The sequence below is a fragment of the Herpailurus yagouaroundi genome, unplaced genomic scaffold (genome assembly GCF_014898765.1).
Source record: "Herpailurus yagouaroundi ecotype Mexico unplaced genomic scaffold, PumYag 188, whole genome shotgun sequence".
NCBI classification, from domain to species: Eukaryota; Metazoa; Chordata; class Mammalia; order Carnivora; family Felidae; genus Herpailurus; species Herpailurus yagouaroundi.
Genome location: NW_024412419.1, coordinates 38204181 through 38226764, shown reverse-complemented (window position 1 = coordinate 38226764; position 22584 = coordinate 38204181). Strand labels below are relative to the sequence as shown.

At 46.4% G+C, this 22584-nt stretch overlaps 2 protein-coding genes, 1 long non-coding RNA gene and 1 other non-coding gene across 7 annotated transcripts in view; 1 reads left to right on the top strand and 3 right to left on the bottom strand.

Moving 5' to 3' along the window:
• CHCHD5 (coiled-coil-helix-coiled-coil-helix domain containing 5) overlaps positions 1-12730 on the bottom strand; it is a 44350-nt gene extending 31620 nt beyond the window's left edge. Inside the window, exons 1-5 of one of the 3 annotated variants that reach the window (XR_005797316.1) lie at positions 12485-12730; positions 11272-11412; positions 11006-11171; positions 2851-3009; positions 2170-2478 (exon numbers count right to left, since the gene is read on the bottom strand). Coding sequence is in view for 1 of the 3 variants with exons in the window: in XM_040496758.1 (XP_040352692.1) it covers positions 8110-8133; positions 11006-11171; positions 11272-11423 (342 nt within the window). In the remaining 2 variants the exon portion in view is untranslated. Of the gene's footprint in view, positions 1-2169; positions 2479-2850; positions 3010-7681; positions 8134-11005; positions 11172-11271; positions 11430-12484 lie in introns of those variants that run through there. The other 2 variants (XR_005797315.1, XM_040496758.1) reach the window with 2 other exon arrangements.
• TRNAK-CUU (transfer RNA lysine (anticodon CUU)) lies at positions 4036-4108 on the bottom strand. The gene has a single exon. It is a non-coding gene; the product is annotated as a tRNA-Lys (tRNA).
• On the top strand, positions 12110-20146 carry LOC121044458 (uncharacterized). The gene is made up of 3 exons (XR_005797318.1): positions 12110-12363; positions 15732-15788; positions 19798-20146. It is a non-coding gene; the product is annotated as an uncharacterized LOC121044458 (long non-coding RNA).
• POLR1B (RNA polymerase I subunit B) overlaps positions 20109-22584 on the bottom strand; it is a 29532-nt gene continuing 27056 nt past the window's right edge. The window contains exons 15-16 of one of the 2 annotated variants that reach the window (XM_040496753.1): positions 21085-22049; positions 20109-21052 (exon numbers count right to left, since the gene is read on the bottom strand). In XM_040496753.1, coding sequence (XP_040352687.1) covers positions 21167-22049 — 883 coding nt within the window. In that variant the 3' untranslated portion in view covers positions 20109-21052; positions 21085-21166. Of the gene's footprint in view, positions 22050-22584 lie in introns of both variants that reach the window. The other variant, XM_040496752.1, reaches the window with a different exon arrangement.

Below are 22584 nucleotides of genomic sequence, written 5' to 3'. Positions count from 1 at the left end.
AAGAATTCCATGTGGCCGGGAACCTGGAAGGAAACGAGGTCAGAAGTAATGATGAGGAGGGTGCCCAGATCACACAGGTTTTAGAGGTGAGTGTAAGGACTTTGGCTTTTGCTCTGAGTAACATGACGTGCCTTGGCAGTTTTAGAGAAGTGACATCTATTCTGACTTACATATTTTAAAGCAATTTTTTAATGTTTATTTATTTTTGAGAGAGAGAGTGTGCATGCGTGCATGGGGGAGCAGAGAGAGGGGAGACAGAGGATCTGAAGTTCTGTGCTGAAAGTACAGAGCTCGACGTGGGGCTCAGACTCACAAACCTTGAGATAATGACCTGAGCCGAAGTCAGAAGGTCAACTGACTGAGCCACCCGGGCGCCCCTATTCTGACTTACATATTCAAAGGGATCCCTCTGGTCATCGTACTAAGAACCTGCCCAGGGGTGGGAGCTGAGTAGAAATTGGGAGAGCAGGGAGAAGGCTGCTGCAGAAACCCAGGGAGAGTGACAGTGGCTGGTGCTGGATTTGGTAACAGGAAGTGTGGCTCTGTTTGAAGATGGGGCCAACAGGATCTCCTACCGCACTGGCTGCTGAGAAAACAGGAATCAAGGAGCCTTCCAAGCCGGCCTGAAGAGCTGGAAGAATGGAGCCACATGAATTAGGGAAGGCTGAAGGTGGAGTGGTTCTAGGAGCAGCATCGGGGGCTCAGGTCTGAACTTGGTAAGGCTGAGAAGTTTCAAGACATCAAAATAGAGACACTGGGTAGGCAGTTGATTGCAAGCATGGAGTTTGGGAGAAAAGTCTGAGTGGAGACTGAACTTCAGAAGTTGACTACTTTCCATAGTTGCTATTGCTGTCCCCACCCCCACCCACCCCTGGTCTATATTTTGTGACTCAAAAGAATGAATCATGCATGGCCACATCACTCTGAATGATAGGACTTATGTGTGCAGCTGAGGAGCACTGTAGTTGTGTGTTAATAGTCTTTTTTTTTTAATGTGTATTTATCTTTCAGAGAGAGAGAGAGAGAGAGAGAGAGCGTGTGCACATGTGGAGAGGGGCAGAGAGAGAGAGGGAGAGAAAGAATCAATCTCAAGAAGGCTTCGCACTGTCAATGCAGAGCCAGACGCCAGGCCCAATCCCACAAACCTTGAGATCATGACCTGAGCTGAAATCAAGAGTCAGACGCCCAAGCAACAGAGCCCCCCAGGTGCGCCAACAGTTTGTCTTCGACTGTGGGTTAACTGTTGTGCTCTCTAGAGAGACCACACTAGTCTAACTTTTAGCACTTTGAGTAGCGTGACTGTGTTTTCTAGGAGTTCAGACAATGAAAATGAGAATGATTACGTAACAACACCAGCATGACACAGATGTCACTGAAACACAGATCCAGTGATTGAAGCAGGTAAATGACAAATGGGAGGATGCGTAGAACTGGATTAGGAAAGCAACTGTGCAGAAAGGAATGTGAGCTCGCGCACGGTGCGCAGACATGAAAGCACCCATGGAGACTGAATCTCACAAGTTCAGGGTAAGACGGGCGAGGACTTCTAAATCTATCAAAAATGGGGGCTTTTCGGTCTCCCCCAAAGACACCAATGCTCAGTGGAAACTAGCCGCCACTGAACTGGGGTGGGCACACCACACAAACAAGCAGGCATTATCACACAGTATCCTTCCCCTTAAGGATTCAGATATTGCACATTTCCAGATTCAGATAGTGCAGCTCAAATGTCCTGTGGGCTAACAAAAGGGGGAAATTCTGGAAACAGATGTGTTGGCCCCTGAGGGTGCAAAACCGATTCTGTCAGGTCTTCCTGTAGTTAGTTATTCATGCTATAGTTAGTCTTCCTATAGTTAGTCCACTGCAGTGTGGCAGCAACAACAAATGTGCCCCCTAGCTCTCAGGTACTTCGATTCGAAAAATGGAGTTTCAATCAACTTTCTCAACTCCTATGACTACTGCAATGCAATCACAGAAGACGTAGAAGATTGCTGATCCTTTATCCAAAGACAAACTAGACTTTCCTTATTTCTCTGCATATTTGGCGGGCATGCAACCCACCCCATTCAGTCTCTGTTTCTTAGCAAGGAAAATGAAAAGACCTTACTTGTTAGACATCCTGGACATCTTCTGTACAACATTGCTAAAACAGAGATGTAATTTACTTACCTGTGACATTGAGGTGTTCATAATGTGCATTTTGGTCACATTTCCATTTCCTCAAAATTCACAGAAGCATTTAATGAGATTTTTTTTTACTTGATCGCTTTTACTTCATCACGTAAAATCTGCTTTGACACGCGGCTCAGCAAGCCCACATCGCACTAATTCCTGGTGTCAGTCCGATGTGATGACATCAAGCTCGGTATCCTCTTGACAAAAGCACTGATCATGGAATAATTAGGATTTTCGGTTTCACCACCACATAGAAGAAAAGAAGAATGTCCTCAAGACTGCAGGCAGTTTAGAGAATTCTTACTGTAAAAGGAAAGAGAAAAAGCAAACTTACCGTATTGTCAGAAGAAAAAAATATGTCGTTATTTTTTCTTCAACCTAGATAATTTGCTTTTTAATCAGTACTATTGGGTTTACATTCTCTTTTTTAAAGTCTTTCATTTAAAGGGGTGCCTGGGTGGCTTAGTCAGTTAAGTGTCCACGTCTTGATTTTGGCTCAGGTCATATCTCATGATTCATGGGAGTGAGCCCCAAACTCAACTCATATTGAACCCTTTGTCAGCACAGGGCCCGCTTGGGATTCTCTCTCTCTCCCTCCCCCACTCATGCTCATGTGTACTCTCTCTCTCTCTCTCAAAATAAATGAACATTCATTTATGTATCTTAAGAACATACACGTTTGCCTGGGCCTGGTTCCATGGGACTTGTGCTCTGCTGGGTACAGATGCTTGGGGTTGTTCTGGTCTTCATTTTCTGGTCTGCATTTACCCCTTTTTCTCACCAGCACCGTGCACTGCTCCTCCACAGTCCTGGTGTTATTCTCGGTGGCTTCTCCTGGAAAGTACGAGATTTGCCTTGGACTAGACGATCTGCCCACACTCTGCAGCAAGAGCAGCTCCATCAACCGTCCAGGCATCTGCCCTTGGGAGCCGCAGGAGGGCAGATCCCTTTGTTACACAATCTTGTCCATGTCCTTGGCATTTTTTTTTATTTTATTTTTTTATTCTTGAGAGAGAGAGAGAGAGACAGACAGACAGACAGACAGAGTATGAGTCGGGGAGGAGCAGAGCAAGAGAGGGACACAGAATCTGAGGCAGGCTCCAGGCTCCAAGCTGTCAGCGCAAATCTCGATGCGGGGCTCAAACTCACAAGCCGTGAGATCATGACCTGAGCTGAAGTCGGCCACACAACCGACTGAGCCACCCAGGTGCCCCACATCCTTGATGCTTTTGCCGCTTCTTAATACTTTTCAAAGTGACACTCTTTCCTTCTGTCCAGCTGACCTGACATACCATGCATCCCATAATGTCTGGCCCATCAGAGAAGGAAGAAGGGATTCAAATTATTTGGGTCTGACCTTGTTTCACGTCACCACCTCACTGGCAAATATTTATTGGGTTAAAAAAGAAAGACTACTGTGACACTCGTCAGCTCTCTGTGTCATCAGGGGCTTCCAGATAGGCTCAACAGCTTTCAAACCTTAATTCCAAGCACGTTAATATTATAAAACACAGTCAACCAAAATTGAGAAATTCCACTAGGACAGCACTTCTCATCCTTGCCTGCACATTGAAATAGATTTTCAAATCAGTATATACATTTTTTTAAAGTAGGCTCCATGCCCAACATGGGGCTTGAATCCATAACCCAGAGATCAAGAGTCACATGCTCTACTGACTGAGCCAGCCAGGTGCCCCTTGGTATATATTTTTTAATACCAAAGTCTGGGTCTCACCCTAAGACATTCTGATTTAATTGCTGTAGGGTGTGGGCTCAGACTTTTTAAAAGCAGCATACTTTATGGTAGAAGCCAGCTGGCTTTTTTTTTTCTTTCTTTCTTTTTTTTTTTTTAAAGTTTTATGCCCAACATGGGGTTTGAACCCATGACCTTGAGATCAAGAGTCACATGCTTTACCAACTGAGCCAGCCAGGTGCCCTGCCAACTTGCTTTCTTTCAGGGTTATAAACTTCCTTAGAGAATCTGGTTCTATTTGTGCATATTCTGACTGAAAGCTTTTCACAGCATAAATAAGGTGCTTGCTTGCCCACTGAAGGGAAGTACTGACTGAAATACTTATTTCTTATTCTGATGACTTTATCAACAAAGTCAGTATATTCGAAGGCAAGCACAGATCATCAGTTCAACCACCAAGGTGAAGTGGAGATTGCTGAACATCTGCTTTCTGCTTAACAAACCCTACCTCCTCACCTCTGCACTCCCTTGACTGCCATTTTCTGCCTCCTCAGAATCCTGAGGGTCATCGGCTCACTCAACCACTTCAGCATCTGCACACGTCCCCATACACCGCCACCTGTCCCTCCCCACACTGTTCTCAATACTCCCTCAGCCTTCATGCCCACCACTTCTAGGTGGCCTACTTGGTTGAAGGTAGTCATTCTTTGTGAACTGAGTCAAGCATTTTGAAAGCATTCCTGTTATTGCAATACCTCCACCAATGGCAATTGTGACAGGATGCAGTGACGGATGGCAGCAGCAGTGACAGGCAGCAAAGGAAGTTGAGATGATGGTGGCTGCTGTTAAGGCAGCCGTGACAGGCTGGGGCGGCTGTGGCAATGGGTGGTGGCCATTGTAATGAATGGCCACAGGGTGGCTACCACTGAAGTGAACTGCACTGAGGCAGCTGCTCTTTGCTAGAGAGCTTTCTCTCCACCAAAGTCCACTCTGCCTCTGTATCTGACAAACAGGAAGCAGCAGGGAATTTGAAACTCCAGTCCCCTAAGTGACCCTGAACTAAATGACTGATGGGGGTTAGTGTATAAATACCCCCCACCTCTTGAGTGGGAAGGTATGTTCTCCACTGTTTCCCAGAGTTCCCCAGAGAATTAAGCTGTTGCCCAGTGATAATCTGCTTGATAATGCAGCCTTGATGTACTGCTTTCCCTTCCTGTTTCACTTCCCTCAGCCTTACCAGTGCTTTCTGGGGTCATCTCCCAATGCCTTGCCTCAAAGTCTATTTCTGGGGGAACCCAACCTAAGATAGTGCATCATGAACCAAGGATTATGATCCAAGCACAGATGGCACATTAACAAAAGCTGACCCTATGCCAAGCCATAAAGTCTCAACATATTTCAAAAGATTGAAACCATATAAAATGTGTTCCCAGCCCAATTGCAATTAGGCAAGATAACTAGAAAAATCCCCATATGCTTAGGAATTTAAAAATACAGTTTTAAATTTCTAAATAAGCTGGGATCAATGAAAAATGCAAAACAGAAAGGCTTGCTTTGTGGGAAATTTAAATACATACATTAGAAAAGAAGAAAGATGAGGTGCCTGGGTGGCTCAGTTGGTTAAGCATCTAACTTCGGCTTAGGTCATGATCTCACCGTTCGTGATTTCGAGCCCCGCATTGGGCTCTGTGCTGACAGCTCAGAGCCTGGAGCCTGCTTCAGATTCTGTGTCTTTCTCTCTCTGTCCCTCCCCCGCTTGTACTCTCTCTCAAAAATAAACATTAAAGAAAAAAAAGGCTAAAATTCAGTGAGCTAAGCTTCCATTTCAAAAAGGTAGAAAACCGGGGTGCCTGGATGGCTCAGTCAGATAAGTGACTGACTCCTGATTTCAGCTCAGGTCATAATGTCACCATTCATGAGCCCCACATTGGGCTCAGTGCTGAAAGTGCAGAGCCTGCTTGGGATTCTCTCTCTCTCTGCCTCTCCCTCATTTGCTCTGTGTGTGTGTGTGTGTGTGTGTGTGTGCGCGCGCATGCGTGTGTTCGTGCGCACACACGTACTCTCCCTCTCAGAAAGATAAACTTTAAAAGGTAGAAAACAAAATTAAATCCAAAAAAGGTAATTATAAAGAAGGTAATTAAATTAAAAACAAATACACAACACAAAGAACATCGACAAAGCCAAAAGTAAATTCTGTGTAGATTAAAATTGGTAAACTAATCAAGACTGAATAAGTAGAAAACAAAGAGGGTACAAATAACCAATGTCAGAAATGAGAAAGCAGCTTTCACTGCAGATTCTATAGACATTAAAGAGATTATATGAGGTTATTATGACCAACTTTATGGCAGTTTGAAATTTTAGATCATGTGAAAAATTCCTAAACGCAATTCACCACAGGAATAGAAACTAGTAAAGTTCCTATGGTAGTTTAAATGTGGGCAAAATTCCTTGCAGCCAAATGCCATCAAGAGGCGGAGTCTCCTACCCCTTTAACCTGGGTTGACCTCGTGACTTGCATTGACCAACAGAAAGTGGTAAAAATGGACTTTGACGGTTCCATTTTTGCTCTCTTGGACCCTTGATACCACCAGATAAGGAAGCTGGTCTAGCCTATTGGGAGAGAGGCCACTTTGAGAGGTTCTACATAGTCTCGACCTGTTTTGTCTGTTCTTATCACAGTTCCTTTAGCTACATGGAGCAGAACCCCACTCAAGCTTACCCAGGCAAAGTGGGGTTGGCTGAATACAAAGAATCTGAGGACTCAATCCACAGCCCAAGAAAACTGGAGCTGCGAACAGAAAGCCAGCAGGACCCAAGCAGCCCTTTTAGGGACCACAGAAGCTAATCACAGTCCTCCCTCTACCTGGGTTTTCCCTGCTTTGGGCTTCCTGGCATCTGTTAGCTCTTGCAACCCTGATGGCAGGACTTCCACCTCAGCTCCCAAGCCAAGTGACAACTTTCTTTGTCTTAACGATCAAATCCTGAGGAGACACTCTAGCTCATTTTTCCAAGCCAGAGCACAAGACTTAGGCTTCAAATAGTCAGTCCAGTCATCACTGGTCAGTCACTTCTAATTTCTGGAAGTCTGGAGTCACCCACAGGGGGAAGCAACATGTCTGAATGAATCTGGCTGCAGGTCCTGGGCACACCAACTAGGCACCTGGGGTTCTTTCTCCTACATACGTGTCTGTCTGCCTTCTGTCCTTTAGGACATGCCCCTGCTGGGGAGCGTGTAATCAAATAGCTGGGCCCACAGAACACGGACTCCTGAGGAGAAATGCTCAGGAGCTGCAGCAGCCATTGCTGGTCCCTGCCCACATCCACTCAGCATTCTTCTGGGCCCTGAATGCTTACTTGATTCTCCACTACTCTCCGCTCAGGGCTTTTTTGATGGCAGGGCACATGACAACACATGGGGCAGGCAGAGGTGCTAGATGGTCAACACCCATGGCAACAGCCCCAATGACAGTTGGGGAGTTGATGATCTATAGCCCAACTTCCTTGCCCCATGGATTGAGCCCACTGACCACGGTGGTGACTGGCCTGATAATGCACCTTTTATTGGCTGCCTTCCTGTCTCACCTCCCCACTCCCTTTCAAATGCTTCTGGAATCACACATTCCAAATATACTATCTGCTCTCCGGTTCTCAGGGTTGGACTCTGGAAGAACACAAACGAAGGCAGAAGTCCAGGGCAGCAGACTCTAAGCCATATTCCACAATGCAGCCGTTTTCAATAATAAAGCCAGTATTTTTAGCCCCATCGCCTAGTGTGCATGTCTATCACACAACTGGCTCAAAACTCAGAAGGAAAAGAAGTGTGATATTTATTGCCCTCCAAGCCTCAGGTAAACACTCAATAAAGACTTGGTAAATGCTAAAGTGGAAGGGAGAGAGAGCCTTTTCCCATGTCTGTGCAGGAGACAGGAAGTGGCTGTTGTAACAAGGGAAGAAGAGGAGTCAGCTTAACCCTGGTGAACACGTCCTTCTTTGGCACACTAAGTGAAGCTGGGGAACAGAGGAGCAGGGTTTCTGCCCAGCCAGCTCTCCAGGGGCCCCTCAGGTGCTGAAGGCAGGAATCAAAGCCCGGTATATAGAGTCTTTATTTATTGTAAGTCCTGCTGTCCAGAGAAGCAAGACCCACATCCAGGGTCCTCATGACTTCACCTGGCCACTCTTCAGGGGTGGGGGCATCAAGTGGCCACTCACGTCTAGTTTTCCTATGGCTCAAAGAGTCCTCAGGAGGCAGGAAGCGGCTGTGCCTATAGAAAAAACACATCAACATCTACTAGCACCTACTTTGTGCCCGGCCCTGGGACCACCACCGGGGAGACTGCAGCAGAGGCTGCCCTTGCCAAGTCCACAGTCTGGAGGGGGAAAGTATTAAGTGAGGACCATGCCATCTGCCATGTGAACGCGTGAGACACAGTGAATTGTCACTGGGAGCAGGGAAGGCTCCATTTACTATATTTACTGAGCACCTCCTCTGTAACGTTGTTACAGGGCACTGAATGAAGCAGGCACAAATCTCTAACTCGAGGAAGAGACAGACAACAAACAAACAAACAACTAAAAATATGTCAACTGGGTAAGTTCTACGAAGAAAAGTAAATCAGGGTGTGTGGAGGGGGAGGTAGAGGTAGCACTTCTGTCAGCTACATGAACATAAGACGTCCTTATATCATGTTTTCTGAGATGAGACTGGCTACATGTTTGCCACTTTGCAGAGCAGAGAATAGAGACTGGCATCTCGCTGCCCGCAATCAGGTGGGGAAAGCTGCACCTGGGATGCCATTACCCAGAAGGAGGAAGATGGGGAGGAGGAGCAGGTGTGGTGGTAATTATTCTGAGTGCACTGAGGAGCTATGACAAGGCTGTAAAGGGGAGAGATGTGACCTAATTGCCATTTTTACAAGTTCCTCTGGCCGCCAGGGGAGAGCAGACTTGTGGGGCGGGGCAGGATGGCCACAGGGAAGACCAGGGAGAGGCTGGCTGCTTATGTAGGGAGGGAACAACTAGCCCTAAGATGGGAAGGTGAGGTCTTTACTGTTCACATGCCCAAACAACTCGGAAAAAAAAAAAAAAAAAAAAAAACAATGCTAACGTATGACCAACATATAGACTAAGAAACTATGTGAACGGTATGAAATTACTAAATATTTTCTAAGAATTAAAAGTCCTGATAAAGAAGATGTGGTTTATATATACAATGGAATACTACTTGGCAATGAGAAAGAATGAAATCCTGCCATTGGCAGCAACGTGGATGGAACTGGAAGGTATTATGCTGAGTGAAATAAGTCAGAGAAGGACAGATATCGTATGTTTTCACTCATATGTGGATCTTGAGAAACTGAACAGAAGACCATGGGGGAAGGGGACAAAAAAATAGTTACAAACACAGAGGAAGGGAGGCAAACCACAAGAGACTCTTAAATACAGAGAACAACTGAAGCAGGGTGGGAGTGTGGGGGAGAGGGAAAGTAGGTGATGGGCAATGAGGAGGGCACTGTGGGGATGAGCACTGGGTGTTGTATAGAAGCCAATTTGACAATAAATTATATCCATTAAAAAAAAACAATTAAAAGTCGTGCTAGTGTCGGCTGTTAGGGCCTGAACTTTTCATTTATTGCTGCCTTATCAAAACGAAACAAAACAAAACAAAACAAAACAAAACAAAACAAGGACTACAGGGCCTGTCAGAAAGGTATCTCAACCTTTAGCCAAGAACTTCTCTGCAACAGGCAATAGGAATGAAGCAGTGACAAGGCAGTAAGATATAAGCCATGATGGAGGGAGCTCAGAGACCATGGGTGCCTGGGGATGGGGATAGGCCAGCATGGGAGATTTCCAGAGGGAGGTGATATCTAAGCTGGAATAGCAAGTAGCTAGGTGGCCTAGAAGGGCAATCCAGGCAGAAGGAAACAGTTGGGTAACAGCCTGCCAGCAGGACAGACATGCATGCACTCGAATAATGCACGTTCACTTGGTCTGGAACGCAGAGCTTGAGATGGAAAGCAGGGAGTGGTGGGGCCAGAGTCCACACCATGCAGGGACCTATAAGCTGTTCCAGAACTGAGATCTGACCTGGTGGAAATGAGGAGTCATGGAAAAGTTTTTTAAGGGAAGCAGAACATGGTCAGATTTCCTCTGGGACTGCTCTGGAATCATCAGAGAGAATAGATTAAAAGGGATAATACAGAGCCATGGAGGCCCAAATGAGAGGGTGTTAAGAGGGAGGTGGTACAAAATGTGACTTTTGTCTTAGGAGCTCACAGTCCATCCAGTGGGGGGAGACAGTGAACATCTAGTGTTTCTCAACTTTGTTTTTTTAAACATTTATTTATTTTTGAGAGAGAGAGAGAGAGAGAGAGAGAGAGAGAGAGAGAACAGGGAAGGGGCAGAGAGAGAGGGAGATACAGAATCTGAAGCAGGCTCCAGGCTCCAAGTTGTCACCACAGAGCCCGATGCTCAAACTCACAAACCGCATGATCATGACCTGAGCTGAAGTTGGATGCGTAACCAACTAAGCCACCCAGGCACCCCTCAACTTTGTTTTTATTACTGCTCCCCATGAGGTCTTTATAGACATTTTTTTTTTAAAAATTGCAGTCACCCACAAAATTTTAATACCATAGTTATACTGCATATCTGTTTATGTACTATATTCATTAAAGAGAGTAAGACTTACCCCCCTCAACCCCATCCCAGTACAGCTGAGGGGCAGTGAGGAAGGGAACAGAGAGCAGGTAAGGAAGCCTGAGGAAGAACACAGAGAACCCAGCAAGGACCTGGGATTTTGTTCTCAATGTGAATGGGAAGCTATTGAAGAGCTCTAAGCAAACATGTAATGTGATTCATTTTTAGTTCCTCTATGCTCTCTCTGGCCACTGTATGGAGGCAAGTAAGACGAGATTCAGGGAGACCAAGGAAAAGGCTGGAGCAGGGATCCTGGAGGTGAACAGGTCAGGAAAGTGGCTGGACTAAAGCAGGGGCTATGGGAAGGGGCAGGAAATGATCCTGTTCTGGATTCTGGATGCACACAGTGCAGGTCTGTGTGGGGGTAGGGTGGGGCTGGGGATAACTCCCAGGTCTTTAGTCAGAGCAACTAGAACTGATAAGCCCCCGCCTCACCTCCACATTCGAGGGTGAGCGTGGTGGCTGCACCTGGTCAGCACACTGCAGGAAGCGGCGCACGTGCTCTGCACAGTTGCCCACTGCTGCCTCATTCTGTCGAAGACACTCCTCAAAGGCCTCAAAAGGCTCAGCACAGGCCTGGCGGATCTGCCGGATGATTGGGCTGTGGAGGTAGGGCATTTCAGGCATTCAGACTTCCATTCCACTCCCCACCTCGCCCCCTGCCTCCCGCCACACATTGTCTCATACTTGCCCACACTCACTGGGAGGATGTGCATTGAGCGATACTCATCTTAAGGTGGTGGCAGTCCCGCTGCCATGACTCAGGCTTGGCCGCCACACACTGGCCATATTGCTCCAGCTCCCGGCCACAGTAGCGAGCAGTGACCTCCAGGGCCGCCTGCCTGTGGAACATAATGGGCTGAGGATAATTCCAGGCAACAGACAAGAAAGGGAGTTCTGGTCTGGGTTGGAGGTGGAAGCAGAAACACTAGGGAGTCTGAAGGATCCTGGGATAGGGTCAGGGAAGTGGAGGGAGAGGTAAGGCATGAGCCCTGGGGAATGCGGAACAGGTCGGAGGGCTTCTGGGAAGATAGTGGAGATCTTTTCCAAAAAAGACCTAATTATTCAAAGGCAAGCCTCGGGATCGTGCAAGAAGGGTCTTGGGAGTCCAGGCATCCCTCAACAGGGCCCTAACTATACTGAATTCTAGGGGTAAAAAAAACCTGGGAACCCTAAAGGATTTGGAGGTCCTAAAAAGAGGTTTGTAAGCCCACGTGGTGAGATCTTGGGTCCTGGGGAAGCTTCTCTTGACCAGAGAGTCTTCAAGATTAGGCCTGAGGACAGGGTTACCGGAGGTGAGACTTGAGGCCCTGGGGTAGGTTTGGGGATCCTGGGGTGGGTCTCAGAGTTTTAGAGATGTGTAAGTCCTGGATGAGGATGGGGCTCTGGGACAGCTCTGGAGGGTCCTAGAAGTAAGCTCTTGGGAACAAGATCTAGAAATCCAGAGCAGAATCAGAGGTCTAAGAAAAAGTCTGCAGGCACTACAAGGCAGGTCTGGGGTACTGCACAGATCTGCAGGTTCAAAAACGTATGGTCAGGTGATCTAGGGGGACGAGCCCGCAGCTCTAAGAACGGGTATAAAAACCGTAAAAGTCCTGAGACAATCCTGAAGTCTGCAGGGTGAGGGACCAGACCTTGGATCCTGGGGGCAGGGACTGGGTGTTAGGGATGGGCCTGAAAGTCCTCAGTTACTACGAGAAACAGGGGCGGAGCCTAAACGTTCAGAGGGCGGGACCTCCCTCTCTCTTCCACGCGGAGATGGAGCTTGTAATAGACGGCGCTGGGCCCTAAGGGTAGGTTCTCCGAGGAACAAAGAGGCCAATCCTTCTTCCCGGAGTGCGGGCCTAGGTTTAGGTCACTGGGGAAGGGAAGGGGCGAAGCGGCAGATCGGAGGTACGCGCTCCCACTACTCACATCTCGAGGCCGGTGCCGGAGGGAAATCAGTCAGGGAGAAGAGCCCCGCCTTTTCCGGTGCAGGCTGTCATGGCGGCGCCCAGGTCAGCAGTCCCTGCCTCGTTTTTTCCGGTTACAGAACCGGCAAGTTGCCTCGTTCCCTTTAGGACCAACCTGTCATGGCGGCGCCCTGTGTCTCCTTCCGGTCCCGCCTGTATTGGCAGCGCCTGCGCAGCCACCGCGGGCTCCCAGTCTGACTCGGTTGTTGTACCTCTTTCTACTTCCGGATTGCGGGGGCGATGCCGCAATGCACCGGAAGTAGGGCGTGGCCGCTACTGCGCGCGCTCTTAGCCACCCACTGGGATTTGGTGGCGAGTGTTTACTGCAGTCTGTCAGCGTGGCCCCGTTGGTGGCTAGGTTGGGCACCGTGGCTGCGGGCTGCTGGGCGCTGGGAGTCTGATGCATAGCGCCGCGATGCCACCATCTGTTTTGCGCAAGCGCTCCCTGTCCCCTCGGGGTGCTGGTTCGTGCGCGCGCACGGAGCGGCGGGAAGAGGGGTCGCAAGAGTGGGACCAGCCGGCCTGGACGTCCCACCGGCTGTACCTGGGTTACCCAGACCAGATCCCCTCCTTCTAGGTATAAGCCCAGGAGCCAGGCCGGACTTGATTTTTTTTTTTTAATTTTTTTTTTAACGTTTATTTTTTGAGATAGAGAGAGACAGAGAATGAATGGGGAAGGGTCAGAGAGAGGGAGACACAGAATCCGAAACAGGCTCCAGGCTCTGAGCTGTCAGCACAGAGCCCGATGCGGGGCTCGAACTCACGGACCGCGAGATCATGACTTGAGCCGAAGTCGGACGCTTAACCGACTGAGCCACCCAGGCGCCCCCGGACTTGATTTTAATGATGTCTCCACGTGATTATGGGCATGGTTTTTTATTTTTTTTATTTTTTAATGTTTATTTTTGAGAGAGAGAGTGTGTGAACAGGGGAGGGGCAGAGAGAGACACACACACACAGAATCCAAAGCAGGTTCCAGGCTCTGAGCTGTCAGCACAGAGCCCGAAGCGGGGCTCAAACACACGAACCATGAGATCATGACCTGAGCTGAAGTCGGTCACCTAACCGACAGAGCCACCCAGGCAACCCTTCTTTCTTTTTTAATTTTTTTTTTTTTTTTTTTTTTTTAATGCGCAATTCTTTCTGATTTCTCCTGGCAGGGTATTGTTTCCACTTCCTGTCCTGTCCTCCAGTGTGAGGCTTGATGGTATGTTTCCCCACCTGTGAGGTTGGGCGCAAGTATCCCTTGGGCAGAGACTAAGCATCAGCCCAGCAGTCTAATATGTAGGGGTCTTCCCAGACTCTGGCCAAAATGAACATAAAATGCACTTCATCTTGGTGTTTGAGGAGCGAGAGCTACTTGTGAGCAAGTGACAATTACTTGGAGTATTGTGTACTTGCTCATCTGTAAAGTGGGGATGATGATAGTGACATCTTTTACATAGAGCATAGTGCATGTGAACAGTTTAGGGCACAGCCTGGACCCTCAGGAGTTGTGGATGAGTGAGAGCTGTTGGAGGAGGCTATTACGGTTTTGCTGCTCATGGTTGGCCCTTGGTATAAGATTGTGCCACTGGCCATCTGAACCTGCCTCAGATGACAGGGACAGGTTTGGAGCCATGGGCACGGGAGGAAAGCTTATCACCCAAAGCCCTCCTTCTTACTTGCAAAAACTTCCAAGTGTATTTCTGGTAGGAGAGAAGGGGAGGAAACCCCATAAATGACAGAATATTTTGGCTTCAAATGTGGACTGAATCCTCATGTTTCACATTTAAGTGAAATCTTAACCTGTCCCTTGCCACTTCTCGAGTCTAATCTCGAAGTCTGGGTAATGTGCTTCCTCAAGGGAAGGGGTTCAAAGATCTGGGTTCATAAGTAGAGAAGATGAAGACCCCAGCAAGGGATACATTCTGGGGAGTGTGACACCTATGCCCCCAAGCTTCTAGATTGTTTTTGGCCTATAGCACAAGAGTGTAACTAAATTTCTCTCTAGGGATCAAATGTCAGGCAGACCTAAGTGACGATGGGGTTTGGCGTGAAGCAGACCTGGGTTTGAATCAGAGATCTTGGACAGAATCTTTCTGTTCTCTGGGTTTCAGTTTCCTCCAGAACAGCTGCTTCAGGATGCCCTTGTGAGCAGAAACCAAAGTGACATCTGCAGAGCAGATGGTATGGAGCACTTTGTACTTTCCCTTTCTAGCCTTATCAGAATTTGTTAGTATTGTAATTGTTTTCTTATTTTCTGCCTGCTTTAAGACCCTGGAACTTTACAAGGGAAGGGGCCTTGTATCTATCTTATGGTCACCACTGGATTTCCTCCCACCCACCCACCCATACCATGGGGTCTGGCAGAGTAGTGATGGAATGAATGAAACCATATGCTCACAGGATTGCGTGAGGATAAGATGAGACCCAGTCATTGACTCGAATGATACTTATTAAGTACTGCTTTATGTGTCTGGAACTGTTTTAGCTGTTGGGGAAACAGCAGCGACTAAAATAGACAAAAATTTATACTGTTAAAAAAGGAATGGGGCGCCTGGGTGGCTCAGTCGGTTAAGTGTCTGACTCTTGATTTCAGCTCAGGTCATGATCTCACAGTTCGTGAGTTCAAGCCCTGCATTGCACTCTACACTGACAGTATAGAGCCTGATTAGGATTCTCTCTCTCCCTCTCTCTCTGCCCCTTCCCTGCTTGCTTGCTGTCTCTCAAAAAAAACTAAACTAAAAAAAAAAGGGGGGTATATGGTATGATGTTTTGATATACGTAGGCATTGTGAAATGATTACTGCAGTCAAGCTGATTAACATATCCATCAGCTCATGTAGTTACAATTTCTTTTTTTTTTTTAATTTTTTTTTTCAACGTTTATTTCTTTTTGGGACAGAGAGAGACAGAGCATGAACGGGGGAGGGGCAGAGAGAGAGGGAGACACAGAATCGGAAACAGGCTCCAGGCTCTGAGCCATCAGCCCAGAGCCTGACGCGGGACTCAAACTCCCGGACCGCGAGATCGTGACCTGGCTGAAGTCGGACACTTAACCGACTGCGCCACCCAGGCGCCCCTGTAGTTACCATTTCTTAAGTGTGGTGAGAACATTTGAGATCTGATCTCTTAGCAGATTTCAAGTGAGGTCTCCAGAACTTGACTCATCTTACAACTGAGTTTATACCCTTTGACCAACATCTCCCCATTTCCCCCACACCCCAGGCCTGGCAGTTACCATTCTGTTTCCATGAGTTCAGCTGTTTCAAGTTCCACATGTAAGTGAGATCACGTGGTGTTTGTCTTTCTGTGTGTGTCACTGAGGATATAGTCCTCCAGATAGGGCACGTCAGATTTGATGAGAGGCAGGGAGTGTGATGGGTGGGTACCGGGTGGTGGATGGGAGCGTGCACTTGTTGAATGTGACTGACTTGGAAGGAGTTGTTCAGTGCTTTGATCCCTGGCCAGAGTAGGAGCCACCACTAATGGCAGCACAGAAACAGCTTTGACCAGATGATCTGTGAGCTGGCAACTAAGTGAGTCCTGACCCTTGATCCCCCGAGGGGCCCACGTGGCAGGAAGGGATGGTGCCTGAGTGTGTCAGTGATTTCCTAATGGAGTTATGAGAAGAGCACTGTAATTAGGAGAGGGTCTCCTGGACTCCTGAGAGCTCCTTCTGTCCCCTCAGGTGGCTTTACTGCCACCTTCATCTTCTGGGCTTTTTTATTTTGCCTTTTCTAGAAGCTCTCCCTCTTGATCTTAAGTTTATAGGACATGATAGGTGGGAGGCAGATCCTGACAAGCCCAATACACGTGAAATCTCCAGGCTGAGGACAGCAGTGAGCAGTCACGCTCTTCCAGCCACATTACATCTTTTCTCACTGGTCAGGTGGCTAGTGACATAGAGCTTCAGGACCACTCCTCCTCTGGAAATAGTGGCACAGGTAATTGTTAGAGGAAACCATATACTCTGAATCGGGGTGAGGGGTGTCTCCTGGCCTCTTTTCTCCATATTTTTAAAAATAATTTCAGGTTTTTTTTTTTTTTAAGGTCTATTTATTTATTTTGAGAGAGAGAGAGCAGGGGAGGGGCAGAGAGAGAAAGACAGAGTCCCAGGCAGGCTCCTCACTGTCAGTGCAGACCCTGATGAAAACGGAGACTGTGACCTGAGCTGAAATCAAGAGTCAGACGCTTAACCGGCTGAGCCACCCAGGCGCCACTTAAGCTCCTTAGTTTAAAAAAAAAAAAAAAAAAAAAAAAAAAAAAAAGACGGAGAAAAAGGAATGCTTTCCTTGAAGCTTAACTTTCACTTCACCAGTGTCTCCTGGATCCCATGTCTCCCAGGTTTTTTCTTCCAGAGCCCAAAGCCTTAGGATTCCTGGGAACTGCAATGAATCCCATCCCTGCCTCTTGCTTCTGGATTCCAGCCATTTGTCAGTCTATGCAGTGGCCAGTGAGGCTTGGAAGAGGGTCCGCTTGTTGGGTCCTGCCATGCTCCACACAGGCCTGTATTAAGGGTGTTGGGTGAGGGAGGGTTTGGGAAGAGGTGAAAGTCATGGCTGTGTCCTAGAGAAACTGACAAGCACTAGCTTAACAACCTAGGTGATGATGGGTGTGCTGCAGAACAGAGGGTGTGGTGCCCTCGTGGTGAGGTCTGCTGGGCTCTGTTCTGCCTCCTGGGGACTGGTCTTAGGCAAGACCTTGACCGCTCACTCAGGGCAATTCTTTTCTCGTGCCCTGGGCTGCTGCCTGGTGCTGGGGTTCCCAGGGGGCCTGGCCACCTCCTCAGCACTGCCTGTGCCTTCCTCATCCACTGCAGATTCATGGGGTTTGAGGCATAGGAGATACAGATTCAGAAGCTGCAGCTGATGAATGGGTCCCAGTGACAATCTCTTCCAGGTCCTCCAGAGCTGTGGGCCACAGGCTGAAAGGGAGGTGTGCAGAAACCCATCCTAGATTAGAGAACATTGCCCTCACTTCTTGGCTTTGCCTTCAAGAAGTGGTATTTGAGGAGTGCCTGGGTGGCTCTCTGTTGAGCATCTGACTCTTGATTTCAGCTCAGGTCATGATTGCAGGATCATTGGATCAAGTCCTACATCAGGCCCTGTGCTGAGTGAGGAGCCTGTTTGGGATTCTCTCTCTCCCTTAAAAAAAAAAAAAAAAAAAGTGGTATCTGATGTTTCAAGTAAGACCCACCCTACACCACTTGGGAAGGAAAAGGAAGCATGGAAAGGGTTAATTAAGTGGTTTGGTTCCCTTACAGCCAGTCTGGGCTTCCTCACCAATCTCTGTCCACATGGAGGCACCCTGGGAAATTGCACACTTAGAACTCATGCTATCTAACCTGTGCTCCATAGGGAGCTGAGCCTCAGCGGGATTAGATTCCTGAGGTTGCTATAACAAACTACCACAAACCTGGTGGATTAAAACAACGGAAATGCATTTTCACGTTCAGGAAGCCAGAAGTCCAAAATCAAGGTGCTGGCTGGCAGTTGATTTCCTTCTGGAGGCCCTGAAGATTCTGTTTTATGCCTGTCTCAGCTTCTGGTGGTCGCAGGCAGTCCTTGGAGTTCCTTGGCTAGTAGATGCATTATTCCCATCTCTGCCTCCACTCGCATCACCTGGGTGTCTCTGTCCTCTCCTCTTGGGACACCAAGGCCAAAAACCCAGGGGGCACTTTAACCTACATCCCTTTGCCACAGGCTGCCCTCTGTATCATTGTCAGTAATTAATACTTGCAGTTTTGTCAAAAGACTTACTGAGACTGATCAGAGGCCGAGGGCAGTGTGGACAGCCTGTGGGAATGTGTGAAGCACTCCTGCCTGTACCGGCTCTTCCATCAGTGCGGTGGTCTCTTCCCCAGTCCTGTACTGCCTTACCCACACCACAGGGCTGGGCTGGGGCACCTGGTGGGTCCCACATGGGTACTGCTCCCACTGACACTGTCCTCATTGTAACATTTTCCCAACAGGAACGCTTCTTACCATCAAAAGATGTACTACACATACTTGAAACCTCTTTTTTATAAATAGATCTTGTAGTACCTGTTACAACCACTTGGGTGTATGGCATGTCCATTAAATAAAACTCAGGTTACTTTCAAAGACCACAGCAGGGCAATTCATTTTTGTTATATCAACATTCTTGACAGAGACAAATAATTTACTTCATCTTGTGTATAGCTCTTTGATTAAAAATTCACTTTTCGGGGGGGCACCTGGGTGGCTCAGTTGGTTAAGTGTCTTGACTCGGCTCAGATCATGACCTCACTGTTCGTGGGTTCAAGCCCCACTCGGGCTCTGCACGGACAATGTGGAACCTGCTTGGGATTCTCTCTCCCTCTCTCTGCCCTCCCCAACTCATGCTTTCTCTCTTTCTCTCAAAATGAATGAACTTTTTAACTAAATATTAATCTTGAAAAAAAAAGACATTTGTTTTATAACAACATTCCATTCATATGTGTATCTTGTCTATACCTGTATCCTTTCACTGCATATAGTGATTTGTGTTGTACCAACCCAACATTCCAAGAGATACAGAATATATCACCCAATCCTCTGGCACAAAAAAAAAAAAAAAAGAGAGAGAGAATCTTGATCTGAACCTCACATCTTCTACAAAAACTCAAAATGGATAAATGGATCATAGATTTAAATGTAAAGCATAAAACTGTAAAATGTTTAGAAGGCAACATAGGAGAACATCTTTAGGGTTGAAGAGTTCTTAGGACACCAAAAAGCATGATCCACCAAAACCCAAAAGCAAATGATGAACTGTGCTCCATATCGTGGAATGCTGAGTGGCAGTAAGAAGGAATAAACTACATGCAACAACTTGAATGGATCTCAGGGGAATTGCATTGACTGTTAACAGCCAATTTCAAAAGGGCCCATACTGTGCGATTCCATTTATGCAATATATTTTTTTCTGATATTCTTGAAATAACTAAATTCTAGAGATGGAGAACAGATTAGTGGTGGCCAGGGGTTAAAGATGGGGGACAGAGGTAGGTAGTTATAAAGTAAAAGCCTGAAAGAGCCTTGTGATAGAATAGTTGTGTGTCTTGATTATGTTGGTGGTTACACCAATCTACACATGAATAAAACGGAACAAAACTGTACACACAGATACAAATGAATGCATGTAAAACTGGTGAAATATGTCTAAGCTCTATGAATTGCCCCAATGTCAATTTTAGTGATGAATCTAAAAAGTTTAGCTGGGATACTAACAGTAGGTGGAAGTATCAGCCAGTAGGTACAATGTATTTTTCCTTATTTTTTTCCAACAGTCTCATGAAGCAAAGCCAGGATATCCTTTGAATGGATATTCTTCTCAGTCTAGCCCGATCTGTCTTACAGTTAGTGATGAACACCTAAAGCCAGACTCAAGAAAGAATTATTAGTGAAGTTTAACATCAAAGAGCATGCATTCACAAGTGAATACAACAAAGTTATGTATTGCAAACACTGTTTATAATAGCCAAAGAATGGAACTTTCCAAATACCCATCAACAGGGGACGACAGTATATCCATGCACTGAAATACTGTCCACAGGAAAAACAGCCACTGGATTTTAGAGACTGGTGTGAAAAAAGAATGTAAAATATCTCAATAAATTTGTTTATTACATATGGAAATGGCATTTTGACGATATTACATTAAATATAGTATATGAACATTATTTCTGAGATATGGAGACAACCTAAATGTCCATCGAGAGATGAACAGATAAAATGTGCTATAGACATATAATGGAATATTATTCAGAAAAAAAAAAATTCTGCCACATGCGACACAAGTAAACCTGAAGGACATTATGCTAAGTGAAATGAGCCAGTCACAGAAGCACAAACTCTGCCATGATCTCACTCATACGAGGTATCTAGTCACTCACAGAAACTAGAATGATGGCCCGAGGAAAACGGGCAGTTGCTGTTGAACGGGTGTCAGATTCCACTTAACACAAGACGAGTGAATTCTAGATACCTGTACAACGTTGTGCCTGTCGTTAACAATACTACCATGTACACATAAACATCTGTTAAGAGGATGGATGTCAGGGTGGATGTCAAGTTCAGTGTTTTTACCAAAAATGAACACACACGACCCCAAAGGGCACAAGGAATCTTCTGGAAGTGGCGTTTATTACCTTGATTACAATCATTTCACAGGTGTATGCATGTGTTCAAACCCATCAGATTGTATACATTAAATACGTGCAGTTTTGTAGAACAACTACATTTCAGTAGAGCCACCTTTTGTTTTTACTTTAATGGAGATATAAGAAAATATAAAATTACATCTATGGCTTGCATTGTATTTGTATTGGACTGCTCTGCTCTAGCCAGAGAAATGTTTGATGGTCACTGCCTGCTGAAAATAGAATACAAAGAACCTAGGGTTGGAAAGACTTCCCTGTATATCCGTCAAGTTACCAGTGTATCATTTTTTGAACATAATGTATTAAAAATCAACTTCAGTAGTTCTTATACTGGATAGACTCAGAAATCCTGAATTCTCCGTTGCTAGGTCTTGGTTGAAAACTCTAACACCCTTGGAAAAACTCCACAGTAACCAAGTAATATCTTCACTAAACTAAAGTTACTTACATCTTATTTTAATCTGATAGTTTTCCTAACCCAAAAGGCCACATCAGGTTAAATGACATCCAATTTCACTTTGATGTTCATAGCTGCCAGTTCGGCTACAAAATACCGGAAAACGTAAGGCACAGAAACAGTGTCAATAGTATCGCTGCGATTACATAAAGTACAGTTGTACTTTCTGTTGCGCATGGCAGACCAAGAAGGCGGTGGCTTCTCCAACAGTGGAGAGAGTAAACTACCACACTCCACGCACACGTGGGCTACCGATCGATCCGAACAGTTGAAGAGGCGGTCATGAAGGAGAAAAGATGTACCGTGGGCTAAAAGAGCATCCCGCTCCATTTCCCCAAAACGGATTCCGCCCTGGACGTTTCTTCCCCCAATAGGCTGGTTAGTGACTTTGTCTCTGGCTCCCGTCGTTCTAACCTGGAATTTGTCTGAGACCATGTGGCGTAAACGTTGATAATAAACCACGCCTATGAAGATGTCTGCTTCCAGTTCTATCCCACTGATGCCACTATACAGCCTCTCGGTGCCATAGAAGTTGTAGCCAGCAGCTTTCAACATCTCACCGAAGTATTCTAAGGCTGAGTTCTCCTCTGAAAAGGTGAAGGGTGTAGCATCGTGGCAGAGACCGTGCAAAGCAGCAGACTTCCCCGCCATACTCTCAATTAACATACCAATGGTCATGCGGGAGGGAAAACCATGAGGATTGAACAAAATGTCTGGGACCATCCCACTCTCAGAAAATGGCATGTCCTCAGCTGGCCACAACCGGCTCAAGATGCCCTTCTGCCCATGACGACTGGCAAATTTATCTCCGATAGTTGGGTTCCGAGGGACTCTCATCGTGATGCAAATACACTTGAATTTCCCACTGCCGGTGTCATTACTGCACACTTTGATGTTATCCACAATGCAATTTTCTTTACTCCTAGGAAAAAATAAGCAGACGGGAGGTCAAACTATGTTCTTTAAACTTACAAAGACACTTAAGTCTTATTGATATAATTAGTGCGTCATATAGGATATTTGCAAAACTTATTCCTACCTCTACTCTCCAGTACAAATAGAGATGGTGTCCCTACGAGTATTTACGAACACGGCTACTGATTACATTCACTACACAACTGTGCCCATCTGAAAGAACGGCAACAGAGGCAACTGAAAAACTATGATGAAGACCTACTGTTGAAACAATTTTCTGGATGTAAAATAAGCTAAGAAGTTTTTAATTTTAATACAAGGCACAGTGAACTTGACATTTTAGCTAGGAAAATTCCTAACAACATGCCTGAGAGAGATGATCAAGTTTGAATAATACAGTTTTGAAATCAATCACAGGTAACTTATCAAACTATGAGACTGAAAAGAGAAGTAGAAAAACAAAGGCCATACAGCAGACACAGAACTTTGTCTCATTTAAGAAACACCACTTCAGTTATGACTGAGTCAGTGACTAAAACCAT